Source organism: Enoplosus armatus, chromosome 2 (assembly GCF_043641665.1).
Source record: "Enoplosus armatus isolate fEnoArm2 chromosome 2, fEnoArm2.hap1, whole genome shotgun sequence".
In the NCBI taxonomy this organism is placed as follows: domain Eukaryota; kingdom Metazoa; phylum Chordata; class Actinopteri; order Centrarchiformes; family Enoplosidae; genus Enoplosus; species Enoplosus armatus.
Window position 1 is genome coordinate 23,290,294 of NC_092181.1, and position 25,522 is coordinate 23,315,815.

Below are 25,522 nucleotides of genomic sequence, written 5' to 3' on the forward strand. Positions count from 1 at the left end.
TGGGGCTCGTGGGGCTGTACAGGAACATAATTACCGCGCGTGTCATTATTAGCATCATTATCGTATTGAGTGATTTAAGGGACGACATGCGTCTCTATCTGTCTCTCTCTCTCTCTCTCTCTCGCGCGCGCACACAGGCAAGTATTGGCTCGCACGCACCGGCACATACACATTATAACGTTGTCATGCACACATGCGCGAGCATATGTGCAATAATGTTTCAATGTTTGAATATAAACCCGCCGGCAACGTTTCTCTCTATAGGAACTAATACAAAACATCCAACAACATGAACAATGAAAGCTTGGGACACATTTCATTTTCTGCTCTCTCTCTCTCTACAGGCACACACACACACACACACACACACACACACACACACACACATAAAGCATGCTAGGACAGGACAACGGTGCTGCCCAACTAATAAAAATATGCTGCTGCAGATTCCAAATTCCAGTGCCTGTCTGTCTTTGCCTACCATAAACACTTCTTCAAACACACACACACACACACACACACACACATCCACCATATTCTTTCTATAGGCTCAATAAAAAACAAAATATGCTTCCTGTCTTCTACTTCAAAGGTTTGTCATTCTTAAATATGGAAAAGTCAACAGAGAGCAGCAGCTCATTGGGACGTATCAGAAACTTTCTAGGGTTTTTTAGGATTAGTTTATAGGGTGAAGAAGGCTGACACAATCTGAGCTCAGTACATGCACACACATGCATACAAGCACATGAATACCTATATGAGCCACAGGTCTCCTCTGTCCTCAGCTTCCAATTACATTAGTCTGTATTGTCTAAGAAGATTCATCACTTGTAGGCTAAAATATGGCCCAGACTTAAAAGGATAGTATGAACAGGACCAAATATAATTGTATAATCAAATCAAATCCAAATGTATTCACGTAGTACAGTAGCATTTATACATTAAAATGTAACAAAATGCATTTGACATTGGAGCAACTTAAGCTGTAAGAATAAAATCTCTTTTAACCTAAATAAATTAAGGGACATAAATAAATAAATAAATAAATATTCAAAGAAAAAACAAAATGTGTTATCAATGAACACGTTGGCACACCTTTCTGTGTATTGATAACTGAGACACTATGAAATCTGCAGATAGAGGAGAGGGCTAAAGGTGTAGGTTTTTAGTGACAGTGTAGTTTCATGTGAGTATTGGAATGAAATAACTGTTTTTCTTGGTGCCATCTTGCAGCAGCATTTTGCAAAAATTGTCACTGCTCTATATTGTCTTTGTGTGAAGGTGAGAGCAAAAGCTTTCCAGCCTGTAACTTATGAGCAGATGCACGAACCTTTCTGTGTTTTTGTGAATGTACTCGAGAGAAACGGTACAACATGTAAAGACAATCAGGTGGTAACATTTATATCATATGTTTTAAGATAAAGACACTGTAAGTGTGGCATACAATAATCATTAGAAGTCCGTGTTTTGGTAACAGTGCTGTTTTGGTAACAGAAGTAAATTGCACTCAGGCACACAATTGTTTTGGAAGAAGAGGAAGAAAGTAAATTCCAGGCATATTTCCAAATGCCCTACCTCCTGCTTCAAGAAGGATGTCTTAAACGTATGTCAGGCAGCTACACACTTGTGTTCAAGTGTGAATGTGTGAAAGAGAGAGAGAGAGAGAGCTTTAGTACTTGTTTTATCTATTCTACTGGTCATAATTATAACTTTCTGACACTCACTCTGCAAATAATAAAAAACACCCTCAGGGATGATCATCCTGTATAATGTAGCCAGATTTCTATTGGCTTTTAATAATAGAAGTCACTCCATTCATAGCTACAGTGGGCTGATTTGAAGAATACTCATATTGACCGCTCGGCGGCGCCAAATCTCTTAGCCGAGCAGAGGCTGACATCTACAGACCGACATGCAACTTCAAATTGGTTCTTATCAATTTGTCCTTCACACTTTTAAGCACTCTGTTGGTCAGAAACCAAATGTCACGGAGAGTCAGAAAAGTTTTAGATCAATGCCATCGTGTGTTGCCCCGTCACGGAAATAAAATAAGGAAATTGTAAATGACAGGACCACAAGACCGAGCGGGACAAGCGGCTGTGTACCGGTTAGATAATCTCAGCCTTGTTGCGCTCAGGACATGTGACTCTCTCCCTCTCACTCTGTGCGTCTCTCTTATCCTCTTACAGTGGCTCTCATCTCAAATCAGCACTCATCCCGCAGAGCCGCTTGTCTGCGGGCTTCTCAGTGTGACAACAGAGCGGAGAGGCAGCGGAGCCATGGCGAGTCCCGGACAGAAAGTGGTGCTGATCACCGGCTGCTCCTCCGGTATCGGCCTGAGGATGGCCGTGATGCTGGCCCACGATGAACAGAAGCGCTATCACGGTAGGTGCACTGCCTGTGCGTGTGTGTGTGCGTGTGTGTGTGTGTGTGTGAGAGAGAGAGAGTCACTATTTAATTGCAAAATCAATTTTCTTGGCAAAAATAGTTCAATAATAAACAAATAAATTGTTTAATAAAGTGATGCAACAACTACTAACAATCGTAATATCACTCATCAGACGCTTACATCATGACTGGAGTGTACATAAGAGTATTACATAGTCCACATGATGGTGTAGATTTAAGCCACTGTTTCTGTTTCTGTTCATCTGAATGCACAGCAGATGAGCGACTTCCACCTAAAGCTGACTGAGATCAAATCTGAACCACATGAGAGCAAATGAGGATCCAATTTAGACACAGCAACTGAGAATCAATAACACAACGGTCTGATCCCACATAATGAACTGGAATAAAGTGATAAATGGAGACAAATTCATTTCCCCTGAAGAGGAAACTCCATAGCCTGCAGTATTTCCTCTCCACACAGGGAGGTCAGACGTCACAGTTAGCTTTCTTAAGGCCTCTTCAGAGGGAGAGCTTTTTGTGGTCCAGATACAAAAACAAATGGTTTAGCTTTTAACAGCTTTGTGATAATATTAGCTATATTATTTTTGCTTTATTGATTTTTAGCTTTCAAGACTTACAAGGGAAATACAGACATCCAATTAATATACAATCAGGGACTTCCAACATGTGTCACTTTCATAGGAAAGGGTTACATCCTACATAAATGTTTGCCAAGTGAGACTGGGAGGGTGTGATGCTGGTAGAATTACAAAAGTTGTAGACTACTGAAATCAATTAATCAAGCTGTGTCACAAACATATCTAAGGTCTGGACAACAGATCTCCAATACTCGAGACAATTTATTAAAGATGTGTGCCAGGAAGCAGCTTACAACAGTCACACGGAAATAGAGTTTTACCACAGAGACATTAAGTCAATGCATCATCAGACCGTGTCCAATCCAAACTGAGGCTTTGTGTTCTCCTCAATAGGCTTCCTCCTACTCCTCATGTGAGAACCAAACCCAAACCCTCCCCCCTACATACAGTCCACCTTTAATATAAACACTGTTTTATATCAGGTGTATTCCTTCATCAAAAGAACACCTCTATGTCCTAACATGAAGTAAATAGTAAAGATGAGTATAAGAGGCAGGAGCCCTGTTAAGTGAATTTTTCCAGGACCATACCAAAAATCATGTATTGTAAATTTGAATGTATTTCTTCTACCGCTCCAGGTATCCATTGGTTTCCATTCCACTCTATTAAAGTCTAGTAATGCAGGTGTTTCAAATCAGTCTGCACTTATATTACATTATAACGTAAAATTGACAAGACAATTGACAGACTTACAAGACTCAAGCAAGTTTCTCTTGTCTGCTGGTTGATTTTCATGCCATGTGGAAGTTAATGGGAAACAATGGCTTCCTCTAGTGGTAGGAAAAATACATAAAATACAAATATCAAACTCTATCCCATGTATTTGAAAATGGTCAGCAAAAGAAGCTAAATGTTAAGTTATATGAAGTTTTCTAGATGAAGGACAAGCTCACTCAGCCTCCCTCCTGCCACACACAGTTATGTCTCTGATCCCAACTTAACCTTTAGCCACCCTGAGGATACATGTAACACCAGACAATAACTAAAGCCCCACTACAGCCTTGCTTAGGCTAATTATGGCCCGGATCGCTGAGCTCCATTGTGGATGACAGGCTGGCGAGGGCTATTCCTGGAGGAGGCAGGTGACGTGAGCTCCACGGCAAGACGCTAATGCTGATATGTAAACTGGCTGCTGTAACAGGACTGTTCATGAGCGCAGCGCGTCTATATTAGGGCTACTTAAGGTTATCTTTACTACAAGGACTGACATCTCCATTGATGTGCTATTTCAGACAGTTATTCATAAAGTTAATTCAACAAAAAAACAGGTCGAGTCAGGAAAGGGATGTATGTGAACACAGTTTCCTTCCTGTGTGTACTTTACCCTCCATTCTCACCTGCTATCCCGTGTCTCTCTCACAATATTTTTGTTGCGTCTCCCTCCCAGTTCTTCATGACCTTTACTCCTTTCTTTCCGTTCACTCCTATGACAGGAAATGTACACAAAGACAGGATCACTCACAGGATGAAAATTCTCTCCTAAAAACTCTACAAACTTATCAAGACACTGGAGTCTGCTGTACATAACACGATGTTTGTGTTTATGTGTGTATCTTGTGTGAGCCTACATGCAGCCTGAGCCAATGAACTCACTTTGTCTCTCCAGATAGTGATATTGTCTTTCTGTAACCTCATTTACCCGGGCAGGTTGCCTAATGCCTATTTACAGCAGCAGCCTGAAGGCGTAGTTCTGAAGTTGCAGGTAGAGAGGGAGTGTTACATCCATTCACAAACTCACACTTGGAAGGTGCCCATGGAAATAAAAGGAGGGTAATTATGCGCAGGGCTATTAATACATGGGGCTATTGGCGAAGAGCAATGATGAAAAGAGTAACGCCTGCACAAAACAAAGGTAAAACAACCGTTTTGACCGTGTGCCATTTGCTAAGGATTATGGAATATGTTGTTAAATTATCACAAACTAATTTTATCTTTGTTTATATAAAGCTGTCTTCAGATATTACTAGCCAGTACAGTAGACACCCATTCAGGTTAAGCGCAAATAAAACCGCAGGAACATGTTTCAGAAAGTTATTAAAGAAAGATATTATGAGAAAACTGGGTGAGTTACAGATACTACTGGAACAGACTGTAAAAAGCTTTGTTCAACTCCATTTGCATGGCTGATTAGTACAGCAAGGTATTTCCCCCCAGAGACAGAACATAGCAAATCACAACAAAAGCCAAGAACAATCTCTTCTACGCTCCTCTCAGTACTTTCTGTTTTTCCGTCTCTTCCACCTCTTCACAGTCATAGCAACGATGCGTGATCTGAAACGTAAAGATAAGCTTGTGGAAGCAGCCGGGGACGCGTACGGGAAAACTCTTTCTCTGGCTGTACTGGACGTCTGCAACGATGAGTCCGTCAAACAGTGTATTAACGGCATCAAAGATCGACACGTGGATGTTCTCAGTAAGTAAAATGCATCCTCATCGTGTTGCACCACGCATTGCTGCACTGTCCCAAAGTGATGTCGATGACTCAATTTCTTCTTCTCCTCACCAGTCAATAATGCAGGTATCGGCCTCGTGGGTCCACTGGAGAGCATCCCGATCGAGGAGATGAAGAAAGTGTTCGAGACCAATTTCTTCGGGGTGATCCGCATGATCAAGGAGGTGATGCCTGACATGAAGAGTAGGAAAGGAGGACACATCATCGTGGTCAGCAGTGTGATGGGACTGCAAGGTTAGCAGAGGTGTGACAGGATGAGTGAAGGCAGAGGAGGCGGGTCGGGGCGTTAAATGGTACAGGGAGAAATGACCGGTTTGTCAGCTTCAGTTTGATGTATGCATGGGTCGATGATGGACGAATGGAAGAGTGGGTGGATAACTGAAGGAAGACTAATGGAGTTTAAGTACTACTGTCTTTTCAAACAGGGACGTGTCTATGAAACAGTGAAGAAGAAGAATGGATCTATTGAACTGCTGAAGTGGTCTGAAAGTGAAATGTCAACATTCACTGTGTTTCTACAGGTGTGGTGTTTAATGACGTGTATGCAGCTTCCAAGTTTGCTATGGAGGGCTTCTGTGAGAGTTTGGCTGTGCAGCTGTTGAAGTTTGATGTCACGTGAGTGAAACAGATTCCTCTTCAGTTCATTGGCAACAGACCAATAACAGATACAAAAAGTCCTCAGTTCTGACTGACACTCAGTTTTATCTAGAGCAGCAAATAATGATTAGCTTCATTATTGATAAATTATTGATTATTTACTGATTAATTGTTTAAACCGCTGAAGATGCTGTCTGTCATTTGCTGTCATTTCGAACGAGGCAAAGAGTCTACAGCCATGCGAGCAGCTCTGGCTGTGCTTAGCCACAGCTGTATGTATCTAAATGCTAATGCTAACAATGAAAATGCTAACACGCTGATGTTTAGCAGGTAGAATGTTTACCTTCTTAACCATCTTAGTTTAGTGTGTTAGCATGCTAACATTTGCTAATTAACACTTAACACAAAGTACAGCTGAGGCTAATTAGTTTTAGGTATGTGGTCATAAACTAAAGTGCTTAACAAATTAAATTTTTTGGCCTAATGATGGTGCTAAATGAAACGTTATTGGTAGCTTTTCTCAAGCTGTAACCTGCAGAATGTTTATTTTTATTGTGTAAATTATTTAAAACTATTAATCTTGTGCCACTCACTGTTTGAGGCACTGCCCACATCCCCATTTTCTTTTTCCAAGAAAAATATAATTAGCCTCAGTCTGATTACCACCACTGGTTCTGCCTTTAGTACATTAGCACTATGTTGCATTTTCACAGACTGCTGCTATGAAAAGTTACATAAATATGTCACATATAAATCGGATTATAGTCTTTTGGTCATTGTGGTCATTTTCAAAAAGTAATAATAATCCAGGGGGTACAATGCACAGCAGGATATACGACTAAAACCTCAAGGTGTCTAACGATCTAATGAAAAAATAGTAGTGAAAAATGTGTTTAAATTTAGGCAGACTACACCCATGAGTCATGGGTGGGTTAATGAATTATTTGAATTCTTGAGTAATATTCTGTTATGCTATAAATCGATTAATGTTAATTAATAATAATTGCCCCTCCATCTAACCATGCTCTGTGGTTGAGTTCAGGTCCGTTGTTGTGTGTCTTTCTGCTCAGACTGTCACTGATTGAGCCGGGGCCGGTGCACACAGAATTTGAGGCAAAGATGATTCAGGATGTGAAGCAAAAGGAGTATCCTGGAGCTGATCCTGATACGGTGCATTACTTCAAGAACATCTATCTTCCTTCTTCCGTCGACATCTTCGAGACACTGGGTCAAACGCCCGATGACATTGCAAGGGTACGTTCACAAGCAGCCTCATTGTTCCTTATCCGTCTGTCTGCATCTGTGATTAATCCTGTAAGTCTGATTGCAAATCTTGGTTTTTTTTGTCCATCCTTTCACTCTCTGCAGTGTACCAAGAAAGTGATTGAGGCAAGCAGACCGCGTTTCCGTAATCTGACCAACCCCTTGTACACACCCATCGTAGCGCTGAAATACGCTGATGAAACCGGAGGCCTGTCTGTCCATGCCTTCTACCACATGCTCTTTAACCTGGGTCCTCTAATGCACGTCAGCATGACTGCCATGAAGTACCTCACCTGTGGATGTCTGAGGAGCAGGACAGTTTCACCAAACTAGACACTTATATCTTGCACACACTGTGAACTAACAGTTGATCTTTTGTGACCTGCCATATTTCTTGCTGTATATATGCAGTCTGTATTGTAATGAACAGTCCTATCTACTTTCTCTTCTCTGTATAGAGTTGTAGCTTATGAATGTACAGATACCACACCTGAGTCCAGATGAGTTTAAACACCACAGTTTGTAAGATTTGTTAGCCTACCCAGAGTGCCAAATGATTAGGGTTTGCACTTATGAAACATTATACTGTAGCCTGATTTTTTCATTATTTTATCCCAATAGGTCCCACACAACTTCACATTTCAGATTGTTTTAAACTCTAATTGGATCAGAAAGATAGTCCTACGCCTTGTTTATCTGTAGCATATGTATTTCCATCTATGTACATATTTTTCAAGATCCTTCAATGTATTGGAGCAACTACTTTGGCATTAAAAATTGTCATTTATAACTTCCAGGAGTTGTGTTAGTGCTTCTGACAGTTTTCAGCAAATGTGGTTGCATTCACATTACTCATGATTATGGTAAATGCTTATTAGGTATATGCATGTAATTTCGTTCACTCTCTTTCTGTTCAGAAGAGACTCTTTCCTGGCAGTCTCTCTGTCATTTCTCTCAGGTGTCATACATTTCAGCAAAAATGTCTCTGCTGCTACCTTAGACTGATGGAAAACCGTTTGCCATTCTGTAAATAAAAGCACTGAGGCACTACAGGATACAATAATAAAACCAAACATATTTCACATTGCAATTTCAATTAAAGTTATGCAATTGACTGACTAATTGGAATGACCCAAACTGCAATGTTTTGATATCATGAGGAGATTCAGACACATAAACGTGGCATTTACACAAATAAAGAAATACTGGAATTATATCTATAATATAATATTTACAACAAGGACAAGTAAAAAAGTCCACCTGCATATATGACATCATAATGTTGATAAACATGTGGTTTTACTGATACTCCATGTGCATAGCATGTTAGAGTATGTGAGCTTTGTTTGTAAGGTTGTCCTTCACAAACACAACATACAGTATGTCCCAATTCTTTATCCATGTGATTTATAGAAAGCATAGAAAGCAAAGTTTGATTAGTTCATTGTTTTTCTAAATAAATGTAAATGTATTACTCACAAAGTAAAATCATTGTTAATCAATTGTGAATAATTATGGGGAAATTCCTATTTCCTACTACAAAAAAGAAAGAAAACAGACATCAATGACACCATTTGTGTCATCTGTGTAAGATTACATGTGTAACTCCATTTGCAAGGGCTTAAAACAAGCTTTAGCTAAATTATTCCAGGGTATATTTAGATATTTATGATATATCTTCAAGGTGACCATAGGTGACCTAATGTGGTGCTTTGGAAAACTGTGGCTATAACTGTGAAGGCAATGTTATTTTGTAGTTGGTAACGAGGGAAAAATATTAAGCTAGCTTGTTTGGGTCGGATTCTGATATGATGTGACATCCGCCATCATAAATAGACAATTTTCGCTTTCTGAACCATGTAAGTTTTATAATTGTAATAGTGCTGTAGCATTGTGTAGCGAACTATTAGAAGTTTTTCAGTTAGTGTCCCCTTTACCTGCGCCATGCGTCTGATCGATGTATCGGTTTTCCATTGATCAAGCCTGTTTGTGGGAGTCGCGGGAAATTAGAACTAAATCGATACCCGGCTGATCGAACATCAAAATAAACTTTTCATGGACACACAAGCAGTGCCACTGTAAGTCTGCCCCAAATATTAACTATATTACATTTATGGACAAGTTGTCATTAAACGAACTAGGTGCGTTTGTTGTCAACTCTGTTGATTCTTAACATTAATGTTTGGATGTGTTTTCAGCTAAGAGCATGAGGAAAGTAACAGCTAGCTACTTTACTAAGTTCGAACCGAACCGTTAGCTTTGTAGCTATGTTAAGCTAGCAAATAACGTAACGCGAGATAACGCTACATCCGCTAAGCCAATGACCACAGCTACATATTACTTTTAGTCGTACGTGTATTCTGGATGTTCAGGCCAAGTGAGCAGGATGGAGAACAATGTGGGAGATGTCCTGCGATGTGAGGAGCAGCTGAGGACTACACTGCACTATGATGACAAGGAGAAGGTAATGTACATTTGTCTACACACTTTAAGTTCTGTAAAGTACCACAATGTACTTTTAATTTCATGTCTTCTGACTGCTGCTGATATATTACCGTTTTACTTATTCAGCTTCGTAGGAAGTTGGCACTGTTACAAAGGGAGTACCTCAGGACAGCCCAGAGACTACAGGTAAGAGTCACTCTTTCATTTTGCTTCTATAAGCCCATTGTAGAAATTCTGTCTCACACACACACACATTGGCTGATCTGCTCAAAGCGCGCTGAGCGTTCAGAAGCCGTGCGGAGACATGTGAGGAGCAGGATTGCACAGCAGAATCACCAGGACCAGAGAGACGCAGAGGTGACGTCTAACCCCTGTCTCAACCCATCTTCACTGACACTGGACACTCACAATGGGACAGGCTCAGGTGTACGGCATTACCAGGGACACGCTGGAGGTGAGTATACCCTTCATCTCTTCCAAGGTGCACAGCTGCAGTGACAATTAGACAAAAATGTATGTTGTAAAATATCTAAAAATGATACAGGGAATAGATGTAGGTGTAAATATATGTATGTAATAAACTATATCGAATAATTCAACCCTACGTGCAATACAGATAATACAACTATTTTAGTTTTACAATAAAGTCATCCATTTTTGATGCAAAGGCTCTAGTCACTGCATGTCAGAGTTTTTTTTTAAACTTTTTTCCTGTTGTTGTCATTCATTGTGCTTCCTAATTAGTGCAACTGATTCTTATGCAGGCTGAAGTGATTAACATAAAGTTTAGTTTTTTGTTAGCATGCTTTCGAGCTGCTGGGGAATATCTAGGGAGGTTATGCGAAGAGGGGAGTGAGATATTGGCAGAGGTGTTCGAAGAGAGGAGGGTATAGTAGTTTCTGAAGATTCACTCAAAATAATGTGTTGTCATGTTGTATAATTTGATCACAAAAGGAACAATTTATTTGTTGTTTGATGTAAATGTCTACACAGAGGAAGGACATAAACATATGTCCACATACATTTTCTTCCTCTATCTTATGCAGTTTTGACACATAAATTGCTGCCATCCCTGTCCATCCCAAAACAGAAAACATCTTGTAATATGGCTGAGATTACACTGTCATTGCTCTGAAAAGCAGACAATGTTTTGCCTGTAACAGTGCACATTAGAATTCACAAATCTTCTGATGTTTTACCAGGTCAAGCTGATTCTGATTCCTCCAAGAGGAGCCAGATGATCAGGTTCCTGCTCCCCTCTGATGCTGCATGCCCACAAACCCCAGATCCCAGCCATGACGCAGCTAGAGGTCACAGACCCAGTCCTGCCCTCCGCCTCAGGTCTCGACGCAGCCGCCTGCGCTGGGAGAGGAGGAGTGCTGAGGCTGGCAGGAGCACAGACAACAGTGATGAAGGACGTGAGCAGAGTGAAAGGATGGAGACTGCTAGAACAGAAGAAAGTGAAGAGAGAGTCAAAACAGAGGGAACAGAGGACGTGAATGAAAGTGAAGAGCTATTTTCGGGTACAGAATCTGAGTCTCCCTCTCTGCTGCTTACACACTGGAACACTTTTGGACAAACTGAAACAGGAGATATGGAGGGAAATGAGATACATGGACGACAAGAACAAAGGGAAAAAGAGACAGAGTTGAGGGCTGAAGGGAAAAAAGGGTCAACCTCTTTGCCTCTCACATGTGGGAATCCTGCTAAACACACTGAAGGAAGGGGACAAGATGGCACACAATATGAAAGAAGAAAGGAGAAAGAGGAAGGACAGGAAGGTGAGAATAGTCAAGGACAGAGGAATGGAAGGCAGTGTAAAGACAGCAGTAATACAGATACTGAAAAAAATGCACTAGAGAAATTAGAAAGTGAAAAAAATCATGATAATACAGTTGAAATAAAAGAAGAAAAAAGTGAGATGGTTGGAGGAGAGCATGATGTGAAGGGTGTGAGTCTCCTGGACTCCTGTACCCTAGTGGAAGGACTACTTTTCCCAGCGGAGTACTACGTCCGAACCACAAGACGTATGACATTTTCACAAAGCCAGCCTGACATGCATGCAGTCATACTCTCCCAGCTGAGCATGGGACAACATCGCAGGAGCCGTGGCCGTGGCAGAGGATTGAACCGGCACACACACGACCACGAAGGTTCTGATCAACACTCTCAGGCAGATTTCTCCTCACTGACGACTGCATCTCCATCTGTAGGTCCTTGTACAGATTCGCAGGCTGCTGACACATCAGCTTGTCAGATAGACACGGATGCTTGTTTTTCACCTACGGTCACTGCTGCTCGACCAGCAAGAGGTAGGAGGAGGAGAAGAGGTAGGGGCAGAGGCCGACCTCAGACCCCTCGAGGCTCTCTTAGTTTAGACACACATCAACTAGCCCTTGGACAAATCCCAGACGATCCCCAGCCTGCCAGCTCCCCGGTCTCTTCTTCCCCATCTCTCCATGGAGCTGATGGACCAAAGCCCTGCCTCACTCCAGGAGAGACTGTTCCAGTGCCAGACGACCCCCAGACTGCGTCCACCCACAGCACAGCTACACAACCTTCTTCTGGAGTTAATGGAGCTCAGTCCACCTCTGCCTCTGAACATCTGGAGGTCTATCCCATCTTTCTGAAGAGCAGCAACAGCACTGACAGACCCACACAGATGAGTCGAAGTAAGGCTTGTATTGTGACTCTGTATATGTGTGTGTGTGTGTCAGTGATAGAGAATGAAGAGAAGGTCTACAGGTTTGTGTTCTTAAGATCGAAACGTTGATTAACCTTTAATTACAGGTTCGGTTAAATTTAGTTAATTAAAGGCTGGCACCATCTTTATGTTATTATTCCCCTCAAGAGACTAAAAGCAAATGTTTCTACAGATTTATCTACTGCCAAGTTTCATCTGTCTGTAACCACAGCTTGATGTAGCCTGTGGCTCTGTGCTGTAGAATACTGTTGCTGGCTGGCATCATTGGGATCAACACGGCGATTGTATTCTCTCTGCTCATCAATTCAATTCAACTTTATTGTCATTTTTACTTGCCAAAACAAATTCATTCCAAGATAGTGAAAAGTGCTGGTACTGCAACTAATGATTATTTTCATGATCAATAAATCTGCTGGTTTATGATTTTTCAATTAATAGTTTTGTCCGTCACAGTTTCCCAGAGTTCAAGGTGTCTTCAAATGTCTTATTTCATTCGACCAGCAGTCCAAACCCAAAGATATTCAGTTTACTGTCGTAGAGAACTCCCAAATATTCAAATTGAAGAAACTGAAACCAGAGAACTTTGGCATTTTACTCAAAATAATTAATTGAGTATCAAAATCGTTTTTTTTGTCTTTCAAATAATCGATTAATCAATTTATCGGTAATCTACAACCTGCTATAAGTAATTGAAAATTTAGTTTTAATTTTGAAAATGTAGGTATGTTCAATTCAGCAAGATCATTTAAAGGGTTTTCACAGTCAGGGTGTAGCTACACAGACAGTACTGGATCAATTCAGTGTTGGTTTTAGTTGCTCAAGGGGAATAGTTGACAATAGTAATAAAACAAATGACATAATAACTATATAAATAAATAAATGAAAGAGATCTCTGAAAATATTTCCTCCCATTAAATTTTCTTTCACTTTGTGTCCTGCAGGCACAGCATGCTGGAAATCTCTCCTCTTGCCCTCCTCTCCACCTGCCCAAACCTCTCTGCTTCCTCTCCCCTCTCTGTCCCCCGGCCCGCTGGTCAACAACTTGATGAACTTTGACATTACGCAAGATTTCCATCTCCCCGATGACCAGTTTGCCTCCCTAAAGCTGCACAAGCTCCGCCAAGTCGGTGTGGAGTCAGGAGCTGAACATTTTGCATTGCCGTCTTACAACACACGGAGGAGCAACCGGCGCTCTGACGCTCGCTACAGCGGCAGCAGCAGTGACCCAGTGATGCCTGTTCCGCTCCCCCTCAGCCTCACGCCCCCCATCACACGTTCACACCATCCCACTGAAGCAAAACAAGTTGCTGCACAGTCTGTAGACCTCCAAAACTTGTCGATGGATCGCAAGCTTACAGATAAATTGACAAGCCGGTTGTTAACTGAAGAAAACCCTGAAGAGCAGCAGACTGAAGACCTTCACCCAGAGTGTCAGACTCACAGCACCTCAACAGAATCGCTGTCAGTGGTTCAAGATTGTGCTGCTGACTCTGTCGATCAATATAAAGAGCAAGATACTGTGATCCTGAATACTAATAATAGCCAGAATAGCGTCTCAGCCAGCAACACACATAGATCTATTGACCGATCTGTCAAACCACAGCCTCACATCAACTTTGCAGGCAAAGTGGATGATTATGTCATCGGGCATTTGGATGAACTTCAAATAACAGAGTCTTATGTAATTTCATCAGAAGGACAAACAGATTGTCCTGGTGTAGTCCATCCTTTGGAGGATCAGAGGTCTACCAACCATCAAACAGAAGACAAAGCAATCGTCCGGACTCTTTCCTTTGATTGCCCTCTACAGAAAACCCCTGAGGAGCCGTCTTACAACGGCACTGCTGTACAGGCATGTAAAGCTCCAGGAGAGTCTCCTGTGCCGTCTCTGAATGTGAAATCTCCTGCCAAAGATTCAAAGAAATCTTCAGAACCCAACGCAAGTCCCCCCAGAGACAGATTGGTGCAAAATAAAAACCAGGGTTTACCGCACCACAGTGTCTGCTCCCAGCTCTTGTTGAGCCTTCCTCTGGCATCAGCACCCTGCCCCTTCATAACTCCTTGCCTGCGCTCCCCAGCTCTCCCCTCCAGCCCCACGCTACCATCCCTCGGACTCACCCCCCACGCTATCCCTGCTACCCTCCCTCTGACCTCCTCCCCCTCTGCCCCAGCCCTCACCCTGCCTCCCCCTCATAGCCCATCCACCCAGGCCCTCTCACCTCCAGCTCTCTCTCCCTGTCCACCTCTCACTTCCCTCCCTCCCAGCCAGCCTCCCACCTCCCCTGCCGGTCAGATCCAGGCTACATTTGAGCCGTCCCAGAGGGTTGCTACCTGCCCAACTGCCTCCAGCATCCAGTCACAGGGCTCAGGTGGGCAGGTGGACCTGAGAACAGAGGAGACAGCAGAGGAACACATGATGAGATGCACACACACATTGAAGGTAAAAAGCTTCAATGTGCAGTTTTGAATTAAAGTCAACAATTATTTGCGGAGGAAATGTGTGTGTATCTGCAGCATCTATGAAATATATATGTTTTGACTAAATTACTGTGTTTGTGTGTGTGTTCAGGCCCCAGCGGGAGGCTGTCTGGTAGATGCGTGCTGTCTGCCCGGATCCTCAGGTGGTTTGTGTGTAGCAGCAGCTGGAAAGTGGGCAGTGTGTCTCTGGAGTCAGACTTCAGCTTCTGATTGGAGCTTAACACACACCTGGGCCTTCAGTGAGGTGAGTGTGTGGGTGTTTATGTGCAAATGCCATACATTTGCTGGTTGGAGCTTTTCAAATATAAAGATTTGCTGCTTTTCTGTTTTGCGTCATTGTAAACTAAATTTAATTGGCTTTTAGAAAGCTGGTTGGACAAAATCAACAATTCTGTCAACTTGGGCTCTGGCATCTTCTAAGGGACATTTTATAGATTAAGTTATATATATATTTGAAAAAAACATCAACACAGAAGAGCTTTGTTTAAAGACACTAAAATGGACAAAAGTGCCTGTTGACAGGCTCAATGTTTACTGTTTCAACGATCAAATGTGAAACTTTCTAACATGGCACACTGTAATTCAACATTTTCTTTCAATTTCTGTGATTAATTTGTTTGTTTACAGCCAGTGATCAATGTGTTTCCTGTCCCGGATGCTGCTGGGCTGATGTGTGTGACTCTGGGTCAGTTAGAAATCAGAGAAGTGAGGTAAATGCAACACACTCGCTCAGACTTTCTGACACGTATTTTAACGTTTTTGTCTGTACAAGAATTAAGCCTAGTACTAAACTGAATATCGTTTTCGATGGACATCTATGTCTAATAGACAAATAGTTTGTTAATTGTGCCTGGAGAACCCAGCTGTTGAAGTTTTCGGAGCTTCATTGTTTCAGAAGTTAAACTGTGTGTATGTTGTCCGTGTGTACAGGACGCTGTCGTGCTCCGGCCTCTTACAAGTGCTGCTCTGTGAGGGGGTTGTCCAGGCTGTTGTGGGTGTGTCCAAGTCCAGAGTGGTGACCTCCTCCCACTCAGCACCTGGTTCCACCCTGCAGGTGTTTACGCTGTCAGACAGTGGCAGGTAACGCAGAGATGGTGTTGTATTTATTGTCTCTTAATGCACAGATACCTCAGTGTCTCATGTCTCTCTCAGCACAACAAGCTCTCAGCCTCTCGTGTCTCCTGGTGTTTGTGTCGGGACCCTCGCTCCAGTGGACGGACTGTCAGATGCTCTGATCGGCTCAGATGAGGGCGGACGCCTCTTCATCTGGTAAGCACGACTGATATGGAGAGATTTTCAAGTCATTGCCATGCTAATAGTTAGCTCACAGCGAAAGGTCCTTTAAATATTTGATGACGTCTAGCTTTTGTTCCTATGGAGGTGTAGTTGTTGTTCTTGTGGTTAGTTAGTTTAAAGAAACAGTGTCTGTGTATGTTTGTTCAAATTTAGTTTGAGATACTGTGAGCAAAAAGACATAAACTCAGAATGTATGGCACTTAATTTGACATTAAAATGGGAGTTTGTCATTTGAACATTAAAACATTGCAGAAAATTGAAGCTGCTTTTTTTAGAAATCTTAATAAGGTTTCATTTTTTCAACTCTCTACTCATTTGTCCTCAAACTTTGTTCAAATAACCAAATTGGCTGGATGAGAATTAACAGGATTATTTTAGCCTGATAACAGCATGTTAGCCTGAATTAATTAAGCCAGAAGGTCCTTTAACTGACCTTGAAGTGCAAACATGAAACACTGTCCTTAGCTTCAAATGTTGAACACATCAACATGTTTCTTCTTGGGGAGAGATAACCCATGGAAAGAAATCATGAGAATAACATATAGATTTGGCTCTCATGTATTTTCTGTGTTTGTGTGTTCCAGGAATTTAAAGACGGGACAGCTGCTGCGGAGAATCATCCTCGGAGATGGTTTATGTCACACGGCCTGTCTCAGAGGATACTCCTACTGTGTAAGTCTATTTTTCTTTGCATGTAAACTGTCTGTGCCACCGAACTGTCTCCCTCTTCGGATGACTTTACTCCTGTGTGTTCTTGTGTGTTTGTTGGTGCACAGGGAGTCTTATTTGTCCTGCTGCAGCATCAGTTGCTCAGCTCCCTGGAGGAAGAAGAAAAAAAGGCCGCAGCAAAAGATCATATGTTTTTGGAGGAAGAGAAGGAAGAGGGAAGGAAGACGACGGCCCTGTTCTCCTTGGTCGCCGTTAACCCTCTGAGTGGAAAATCTGTCCAGGCTACTCTGCTGTATCCGCCCAAAGCCTGGTCCGGCAGGTGAGATTAGGACTCATGGAAGACGAGGCATGTATTTGTGCGTTTCTTCATGTAGCTAACGCTCACATCTGCCTCTGTGCTCTGCAGGCTGTGTGAAGCCGACGTTAGCAGCTCCAGCGTGGTGGGCCTGAGTCAGAGCGGCTGCGTGTGTGTGTGGGAGCTCGGGCGCCAGGGGGCCTCGAGGATGGTGTGGGCTCCCGAGAGCGAAGGCTGGCAGCTGGCTCGATGGGGGGGAGGAGGTACACTGGTGACTGGACATCACAACGGAGACGTTACTTTACACTGCTACAGTACGGGTCAGACTTCACTCTGCCACTAACATTAAAGACTTTTATTACTTTTATCAAATAAAACGGTCTTTCTGTCATTGTGTACATGAGGATTTTAACAGGGCTTCAGTTAAGAGACACCTTTTAAAATACTTCAACATCACATTTGTTCATTCATTCAAGAGATTCTGTGGCTTCCAGCTCGACGAAATTCAACTTTCACGTACAGGAGTGTCTCTGTAACCTCTAGGTCACCGTACTACTGAGATAATGACACTTATATACTGTAAACTGAACATGTTGAACAAGTCATCGGCCCGCTGGTAAAGCTTTATTTAGAAAATAATAACCTCAATGAGACTGAATTGTTGAAGGTGGAGTGCTAAATTGTACTTGTTCTCCTCCAGCCTTTGAAAATGTCTACACAAATGTTTTTAGAGCACCAGTATCGCACACTGAACCTCTTTGTGTGAGGATGTGTATTTCATGGTGGATTTTCACTTTTTAGACCACTTTAACTCCAGCCTGTAAACCAACTATGTGTTTTATTACTGCTGCTGTTTTGACTGATCCTTTGTTATAATTCTTATATTTAAAGAAAAAGAAGTGTTGCCAAAGTTTATTTTTATAATTTACATTAAACATTTGTGAATTGTTGTATTTTTTGTCTACTTTTATATTGTTGTATTATTGTATTTCCATTTAAAATGGCGGACAGTTAGGAAATGCCTTTTCTGATTTGTCAAAAGCATAAATCTCATCCTAATAATTATATATGAGTAAATGTACTCATGCAGGCTTGCTGTGTTGGATCATCTCCCACTGTAGGTCTGCATTAGCCTGGTGTCTGAGTGGTTGAATGTCACTTCATGGCAACGATTACATGTTTGATCAAAGCAAACTGCTTATTCTGCCAGTGTTTTCCTAAGCAGGAAGTGAGTCCTAAATATATTATAGAAGTACAGTCTTGTGTGCATTTTGGGTGTACAGAATTAACCGTGAGAAGAAAAAGTGAACTCAGAGAGAATTTAAAAATATGTGCAACCAATTGTAAAAGACTGTAAATTAAGCTGTAATGGCTACTTGTGTCAGCCAGGAGGCACCAAACGATTGTGATTTATTCTAAATGGTTCAGAGCTTTGGCACACTGATCTTAGCTTTCTTCCACATTATTAAAGACAGCTTGCTGAATGAATCCTTGCATTTGTATAACAGTTACTTTACACCAAGCAGTCATCTCCTACTGATACATCCTATCTTAAATTCCCTCCATGGCTCCTCAGTCAAACTCCTGACATTGTTCATCTAGGGTTTGCATAAAATGGTGGAATATGAAGAGCAGAAGTTCAAAAAAGTTGTTTGAAATGCAGAGATCTCTAGTTTTCCCAAATACTAAAATGCCTACATTTGTTTTTTTCACAAAGCCCGTTTTCTGAAGTAAAATACTGCCTGTTAAGTTTTACTACATATTTAAATGGTCAGTTCCTGCAAATGGTATTTAGCCATGCAGATCGTTTTACTTGCTTAGGTTGCAACACTGTCTGTACAATTACACATCAGTGGTGGTGAATGTGAAAATGTTCTTTGTAATTTGAGTAAACCAGCCCTTTAAAAACAGCCTGTGAAATCAACGCCAGTTCTCTTCATATGATGTGCACTGAGGGATTTAAGCAGGTCAACATGATGCATAACAGTTCTGAAAACTTAGTCCTTAGTCAAGCACAGTTTCCTTGGTCAAGAATTAACTTTCAATAAGTCTTGTTTGTGTGGAGCAAACACAAATGTGACATGTTGTTCAAGAGAATCTTTATTTAAACTTGGGTAATTAAACTCTTTACAACATGTATGCATATTCAGCAGTATGTACAAGTGTGTACATCTTGTTGAAAAAGACAAGATATCTAAAAATAGACTTAAAAAGTGTAAAAAGTAACTACAGGGAGAATGTACATGATGAAGACGTATTAACATGGTCCATTTCTCTACGTACAACACAGATAAAAACAGACAAACTAGAGAAGCAGACCAGAGAAGCTTTTTCCATCCACACATTTATCCACTTCAGCCTTAAAAGCATGACTGATACATAAACAAATTCAAACAAACAGAGAATCTTTGAGGAATGTTTCAACTTCAAGATGAACACAGGGAACTTTTAACATTCATCTTTTCCTCCTAGACTCTCTTGAGCGTACGGGGTCGACTCATCTGCAGTGCCATCAGTGATCCAGCCGTCTTAGCAAGAACGTGTTTGTCAAGAGAAAGCTTCATCAAGAAAGTTAAGATAGAGTTTCTATTAACAGCAGGGAAAAGGATAAAAATCTGTGGCTGAGAGACTGAAATGCAACATTCATGTACAACATATAGAAGATTATTTTTCATGGCACATGTCAAAGCCTCAAAAAGGTGACAAAAGGATTTAAGGGTCTGTTCTGTCCTCAGAGGCTGGCCAGTGATTAAAGACAGAGTGATTTGAAGATGTGGTGTAAAGTGGTCTAATGTGCGGTGGTGGGGGGCTTGCTGTCCAGCAGTTTCTCCACCATGAGCTTAGCGTAGCGCATGCGGCTGGCCAGCTCCTTACTGCAGCCGAACTCCTCCAGCAGAGACAGCTTGTACGTGCGGAAGTCTCGCTTCTCGTCGATGTAGGTCACTGCAGCCATCAGCGGACACAGGATCAGCTTGGTGTGGTCCTGGCAGAGAGGGGTTAATGAAAACATAGGTTGAGGATTTGTGCACAGGGCTTCATGAGACTGGGATAAACAAAGTTGTATTTAACAGATAATGTAAGACCTTTAAAAAAGAGACACTGGCAGGAGAAGATGTGGTGTGTGTCTAACCTGGAAGAAGTTGATCTGAACGGTGCCGTTGGTGAGGTGCAGGACGATGGCGCTCTTGGTTCTGAACCAGAGGGAGAGGTAAGGCAGCCGGGCCAGCTCGTCTCCTTCCCGTCGCGCTATGTTGGCACCCGCCTTCAGCAGGTGCTCGCTCATGTAATTGCGGAAATATTTCAGCAACGTTATCTACAGGGGGCAACGAGAACAAGTACATAAGAATCCATACCACAATATAGATAAAATAAAGCATTATGCTTACAAAAGCCTCAATTAACCTGCAACATTTCATTGAAGGCTCCAGAAGTAAATGTCGAGTCCACTACTGACCTTCTTGTTGAGAGCCGCAGGGAAAGAGCGCACGCTGAGGTAGGATTCAGCTGCCGTCTTGTCAATGTACTGCAGACTGTCTCCATCGGCGTACATGATCATACGTGTGTAATCGTTGAACAGCACACCCACGCTGTTGTCACAGAGCTGGTAGCCTGAAATACACATTTAAAAACTCTTGATAAAAAGGGTCCTTTCAATTAAATTTGAAGAAATCTAACCAAGATATGCATCAGCAGGACACTCAGTCAAAAAAAAAAAAAGGTATAAAACTATAAGCCTAGCTGTCAGACGTGGACTCAAGTCGAATGCTTACCCAGTCCATATTTGTCAGAGTAGTCTACCCATTTGCTGATCCAGAAGATGGGAATACATGCAGGATCCTCTGCTTCTTCTGGAAATACAAAAAAAAAAAACAGAACAACATATTTATATGCAATGTTGAAATAGACAAAGGTCATCCAAACCTTTCAAATGTGCAGCATTGAAACTAAAAGAATTCAACTAAACTGAAGCATCTGCACTCACCTTGGCAGATGACTGCCTTCTCAGAGGGCTTGGCAGCAATGATGCTGTTGAGCTGCTGCAGCATATCTTTCAGGTGGTTTTCTGATGGCTCAGGCTCCCTACACAGAATACACAACATTTAACAAAAATAATACCAGCAATGTGACACAAAGGGCATTTTGCATTGTCACATTTTTTTTTTTAAAGATTTCCATCTGATGACTACTCATTTAATCGGACATAATTTCCCCATTTATTTACTGCCAATCGGTTCTTGCAAACACTTGCATTTACATTCCACAGGCCGTCTGCCCCTAAAATCAGGATGGTGTGAAAGAGTTGTGTAGTAGATGTTGAGTCTCTGGTTAAGTTGAAGCTCTCTAACCCACCACAGAGAATGATGATACTTGACACTGATAAGATGCAAATACCAATCCTTAACGTTTAAATCATTTAAATTTCCTACAATTAATGATGGTCCAACAAAGCCAGGAGGAAAAAAATAAGCATTTTTTGCTGAAGCTTGACATAATATAAGTGAGCACTTCCATCCCAAACATCTCTCACCTTTGAAAAGGCTCGTCCTTCATGTCCACCTTCTCTGTCCCTCCTGGAAAGAGAAAACCAAGTCATTAATACCCTTTTAGACACCAAAATGTCTATATCCTGTTCAAAAAAAAATTTCAGCATTATTTTTGTAACTTGTAGACTAAAGGCTTCTTTGGTAAGTTGTAGTCAGCCATTTACTGCTGGGACCATTACCCTTGTTGTTAATAGCGGTCAGCGGGCGTCTCTGGTTGAGCTCCATAGCTGTGGAGGGAGCAATGGAGAACCGCGGGGGCACGGTGAGGCAGGTCGTGGGCAAGCGTAAGGGGATGTAGCCGGATGTGAAGAACTCGTCCGCTTGCAGCTCAGAGATGGTAGGCCTTTGGGCGGGATCAGCATGCAGCATCCACTTGATGAGAGAGGATGCAGCCGGGTTGATGTGCTGCAGAGAGAGAGATGTAAATTCATGTTATGAGAGGAGTGAGCAACAAATTAGATGTGTAAAAAACACACACACATATACATACATATACACACACACACACATAATATATTTGTCTGCTACATTAGTCCAGCTTACCCAGGGGATAGTGTAGTTATTTTTCTTGATGCGGTTGTAGGTCTCCTTCAGACAGGAGGTCTCGAATGGGGGTTTACCCACCAACAATGTATACCTGAGAGAATACAGACAGGGCTGAGTCATGTGGAATAGTGCCGATTTAAAAAATGTCAGAAGTAAAACTGTTAAGTGTCGTCCCAGGTGCACTTCAGACTTACAATATGCATCCAAGCGACCAGACATCCACTTCATAGCTGTGGCCTTTCTTACAAAGCACTTCAGGTGCAATGTAGTTGGGCGTTCCACACAGGGTCTTCTTCCTCTCGCCATCAAACTCAATCTTAGTGGCCAAACCAAAGTCCCCTAGAAAAGGAAGACACGCATGCTTTTGTAAAGCAGGAGACTAAAGAGACATTTGTTTTTGTGTAAACAAAATCAATGTTCTTATATGTGCTTGTTTGTTTCCCCTCCAGTCAATGGAAACCATTCATCCAGGAAGTGTGACAAATTTCTGATGAGGTGGCTGAGGTGTGTCCTATCCTTTATTACTGGATTACTGGTATTTATAACCCCGTCTCGGAATAGGAGTGAATTTATTTTATTTGCAATTTAGCGGGGGGAAATTACCTATTTTGACCTCCATGTCATCGTTGAGGAAGATGTTTCCCAGTTTCAGGTCTCTGTGGATGACTCTGTTGCTGTGCAGGTACTGGACTCCATTGAGCAGTTGGGTCATGTAGTAGCGAGCCTCGGGCTCAGTCACAGCCTTTCTACGTTTGTGCAGCTCCAACAAGGACTGAAATAGAAAAGAAAATGACAGGACTCAATGCAGTGAAAGCTATAATGAAACACTTAAAACGAGGTCTATGACTCGTGTTCTTCCTGTAAGACTTGAAAAGGCCACGATGGCAATAATGCAGCTTTGAGAGGGCTTTAATGTCAAATTGATTACAACCAAAAACGTCAGCGGATGGACTGGACAGTGAATCCAGAGCAAATATTTGGGAGGTGGCCAGGGTACGTTAGCACAAAAAGGGGAAAAAAGGCAATAATGAATGTCTTTTTGTATGATGACTGACTTAACGTTAGATAATTTAAGGATTATTTTTAAGCGACCATGTTCAAAACTACCTTGGATTTTCTTGCAATTTAAACTATATCCACTGGGATTGGGAGGACAACGGAAGAGACCGACCTGACAACTTAACCGTTGGCCCTGAGAAGTGTGATCACTAGAGAGAAAGCATGCATGTTCCCAAATACACTCACCCTTCTCCTGCAGATTTCCAGGACAACAAAGACAAAGTCGTCGTTTTCGAAAAACCCGTGAAACCCGACGACGTTTGCGTGGTTGAGACTCTTGTGAATGGCGATCTCGGAGGTCATCTTCTCCCTCTGGTGCTGCTTCAGGATCAGGGACTTGGGCACGATCTTTCCGGCGAAAACCTGCTTCGTCTCCACATCTGTGATTTCGTAGCATTTGGCGAAACCACCTTTTCCGAGGAATCTTCCCCTCGCGTATCTTCTCATGGTGCGTGGGTCGACCAGGACATCTGGGATTTCCTTGAGAGGAGCTGATTTCGGGTCGACATGTGCCGACGGATTTGCCGGCTTCGCAATACCTGCACTCATTTTGGATTAAAGTGCTCTTCGGCGTCTTTAAAAGAAACGTTTAAAACTCTTCACCAGTCGATGTAACGTTATCGATAATAACTGCAAGGGTCAAACTATTGTTAACCCTACCTCAACCGACGTTCATTTAGCCCTGGAAGCTAGCTTGCTCCCATACACTTGTGAATTCAAATCAAAACTAACGTTAACCACCTTTTAACGCAAACGTTATTCAAACCTTTGATTCAACGATAAAAAAAATGTACTGCATGCGAATCTGAAGATTAAAAAACATGAGGCAGACATGAAATATATCGCCAGACTCGTCCCTCGGTGGTTGCAGCGTTGCCCCGTTCTGCCTTTTGACAACAGTCTCTGGTACAAGTTTAAAATGCTGCCTCGGTCGTTACGGCGCTCTCTGATTGGTCCGCTCGATTTGAATTCCAAGGCGGTGCAGCAAAGCATCGTGGGAAAATTAGTGCAAAAAGAGCCAATCACTGAGCGAGATAGGCACATTCTGCGGTGTGATTGGCTGAATGCCGGTTGCTGGCCGCTCATCGTTTCCTAAAACACGGTGCTGACGGGAAATGTAGTCGGAGTGGGATTTAATCGAAACAGTTGTTGCTCAAATTGATGTTGTGGATTTAGTGGTCATTTAATATGAAGAGGAAATGTTGCTCAATTTTTAAAATCAGAATAGCGCCGTGTAACATCTTATAGGTAACTATGACAAAAACGTCCGCTTTTAACATTTTACTCAAGTGAAATGTACTTCACTATCAAAAGAAAAAGTAGGCTACTCTTTCTGAAGAGTAGTGTAGACCCATCAGTATCTAGTCTACCGATTATCAATGGTGGACTGTAACTAAGTAAATTTACTACTAGTACTGTACTTGTGTACAATTTTGAGATGTACTTGACTCTCTTTTCTGCTACTAATTTATACTGTTACTCCATTATCCTTCAGTAGGAGTAGGCTATTATGTTTTTTAATGTTAGTCAAGCCAACAGCAGTATATCAAATAGTTAAATTAGCTGGACCTCTACAACTACCAACTACAACATTAAAAATGCTGCTTCTTACACTACTGTGATCCAAACATATAGCCCAACATGTAATAATATAACACTGACAGGCTCATTCTATACTTTTACCTCGTGGTATTGGTACTTTTACTTAAATAAAAGATACGTCTTCCACCACCGCTGGTTTAACAAATGCAGTAGACATTTTTGAATAGACAGTTTAGCTGTTGATTTGTTTTCTCATCAGTGAGGGGCAGCATTTCACAAAATACACTATGAAGGGCATTACCATTATGGCTTTCAGTAGTAGCTGGCAACTACTCCCACTCATTCTGCAACTGATAATAATCATCATTATCTTCATTACATAATCATAATAAACTACCAAACAGGGTGCCCATACAAACAGTGTATAAATGTTTCATATAATTGTACTTCTATTTAGTTTTTTTAAACTTAATTTGTGTCCTCTATGTGTGCATAAATAACATTCCTGTTTGACTTCTTTACTGCAGCACTTATACAGTACCAGACTCATTCTTTTCATTTAGCGCATTTGGTGAATGATGG

At 41.9% G+C, this 25,522-nt stretch overlaps 3 protein-coding genes across 4 annotated transcripts; 2 read left to right on the top strand and 1 right to left on the bottom strand.

The window, feature by feature from the left end:
- Positions 1-2,264: 2,264 nt before the first annotated feature.
- LOC139298629 (retinol dehydrogenase 8-like) lies at positions 2,265-7,695 on the top strand. The gene is made up of 6 exons (XM_070921320.1): positions 2,265-2,385; positions 5,302-5,463; positions 5,557-5,736; positions 6,024-6,117; positions 7,170-7,353; positions 7,468-7,695. Exons 1-6 carry the CDS (start codon positions 2,280-2,282, stop codon positions 7,693-7,695), a joined length of 954 nt encoding a protein of 317 aa, XP_070777421.1. The 5' UTR covers positions 2,265-2,279.
- Positions 7,696-9,748: 2,053 nt separating this feature from the next.
- On the top strand, positions 9,749-17,592 carry palb2 (partner and localizer of BRCA2). Its single transcript, XM_070912939.1, has 12 exons — positions 9,749-9,826; positions 9,934-9,993; positions 10,081-10,261; positions 11,010-12,479; positions 13,453-14,951; positions 15,081-15,233; positions 15,617-15,699; positions 15,920-16,069; positions 16,142-16,258; positions 16,870-16,957; positions 17,062-17,273; positions 17,361-17,592. Exons 1-12 carry the CDS (start codon positions 9,749-9,751, stop codon positions 17,590-17,592), a joined length of 4,323 nt encoding a protein of 1,440 aa, XP_070769040.1.
- Positions 17,593-19,367: 1,775 nt separating this feature from the next.
- Positions 19,368-23,947, bottom strand: plk1 (polo-like kinase 1 (Drosophila)). Of its 2 annotated transcripts, none has more exons than XM_070921593.1 (11): positions 23,585-23,947; positions 22,943-23,111; positions 22,534-22,678; positions 22,337-22,430; positions 21,973-22,198; positions 21,778-21,817; positions 21,232-21,329; positions 21,020-21,097; positions 20,704-20,858; positions 20,380-20,562; positions 19,368-20,232 (listed from the first exon to the last, which is right to left on the bottom strand). In XM_070921593.1, exons 1-11 carry the CDS (start codon positions 23,945-23,947, stop codon positions 20,038-20,040), a joined length of 1,746 nt encoding a protein of 581 aa, XP_070777694.1. In that variant the 3' UTR covers positions 19,368-20,037. The 2 variants fall into 2 exon arrangements, with proteins under 2 accessions (XP_070777694.1, XP_070777686.1); XM_070921585.1 differs by having other exon boundaries at positions 21,778-21,820.
- Between the last annotated feature and the right edge of the window lie 1,575 nt (positions 23,948-25,522).

What these genes read in the sequence shown, in the direction of transcription:
- plk1 (XM_070921585.1), bottom strand. Translation starts at nt 23,947, where the DNA reads ATGAGTGCAGGTATTGCGAAGCCGGCAAATCCGTCGGCACATGTCGAC. An exon ending in GAAGGCAGTCATCTGCCAAG is followed by an intron (nt 21,098 to 21,231) that starts GTGAGTGCAGAT and finishes TTGTATTTCCAG; the next exon opens with AAGAAGCAGAGGATCCTGCA. An exon ending in CTCTGACAAATATGGACTGG is followed by an intron (nt 20,859 to 21,019) that starts GTAAGCATTCGA and finishes TGTGTATTTCAG; the next exon opens with GCTACCAGCTCTGTGACAAC.
- LOC139298629 (XM_070921320.1), top strand. Translation starts at nt 2,280, where the DNA reads ATGGCGAGTCCCGGACAGAAAGTGGTGCTGATCACCGGCTGCTCCTCC. An exon ending in TCGACACGTGGATGTTCTCA is followed by an intron (nt 5,464 to 5,556) that starts GTAAGTAAAATG and finishes TCTCCTCACCAG; the next exon opens with TCAATAATGCAGGTATCGGC. An exon ending in CGCCCGATGACATTGCAAGG is followed by an intron (nt 7,354 to 7,467) that starts GTACGTTCACAA and finishes CACTCTCTGCAG; the next exon opens with TGTACCAAGAAAGTGATTGA.
- palb2 (XM_070912939.1), top strand. Translation starts at nt 9,749, where the DNA reads ATGGAGAACAATGTGGGAGATGTCCTGCGATGTGAGGAGCAGCTGAGG. An exon ending in ACACCTGGGCCTTCAGTGAG is followed by an intron (nt 15,234 to 15,616) that starts GTGAGTGTGTGG and finishes GTTTGTTTACAG; the next exon opens with CCAGTGATCAATGTGTTTCC. An exon ending in GGCGGACGCCTCTTCATCTG is followed by an intron (nt 16,259 to 16,869) that starts GTAAGCACGACT and finishes TGTGTGTTCCAG; the next exon opens with GAATTTAAAGACGGGACAGC.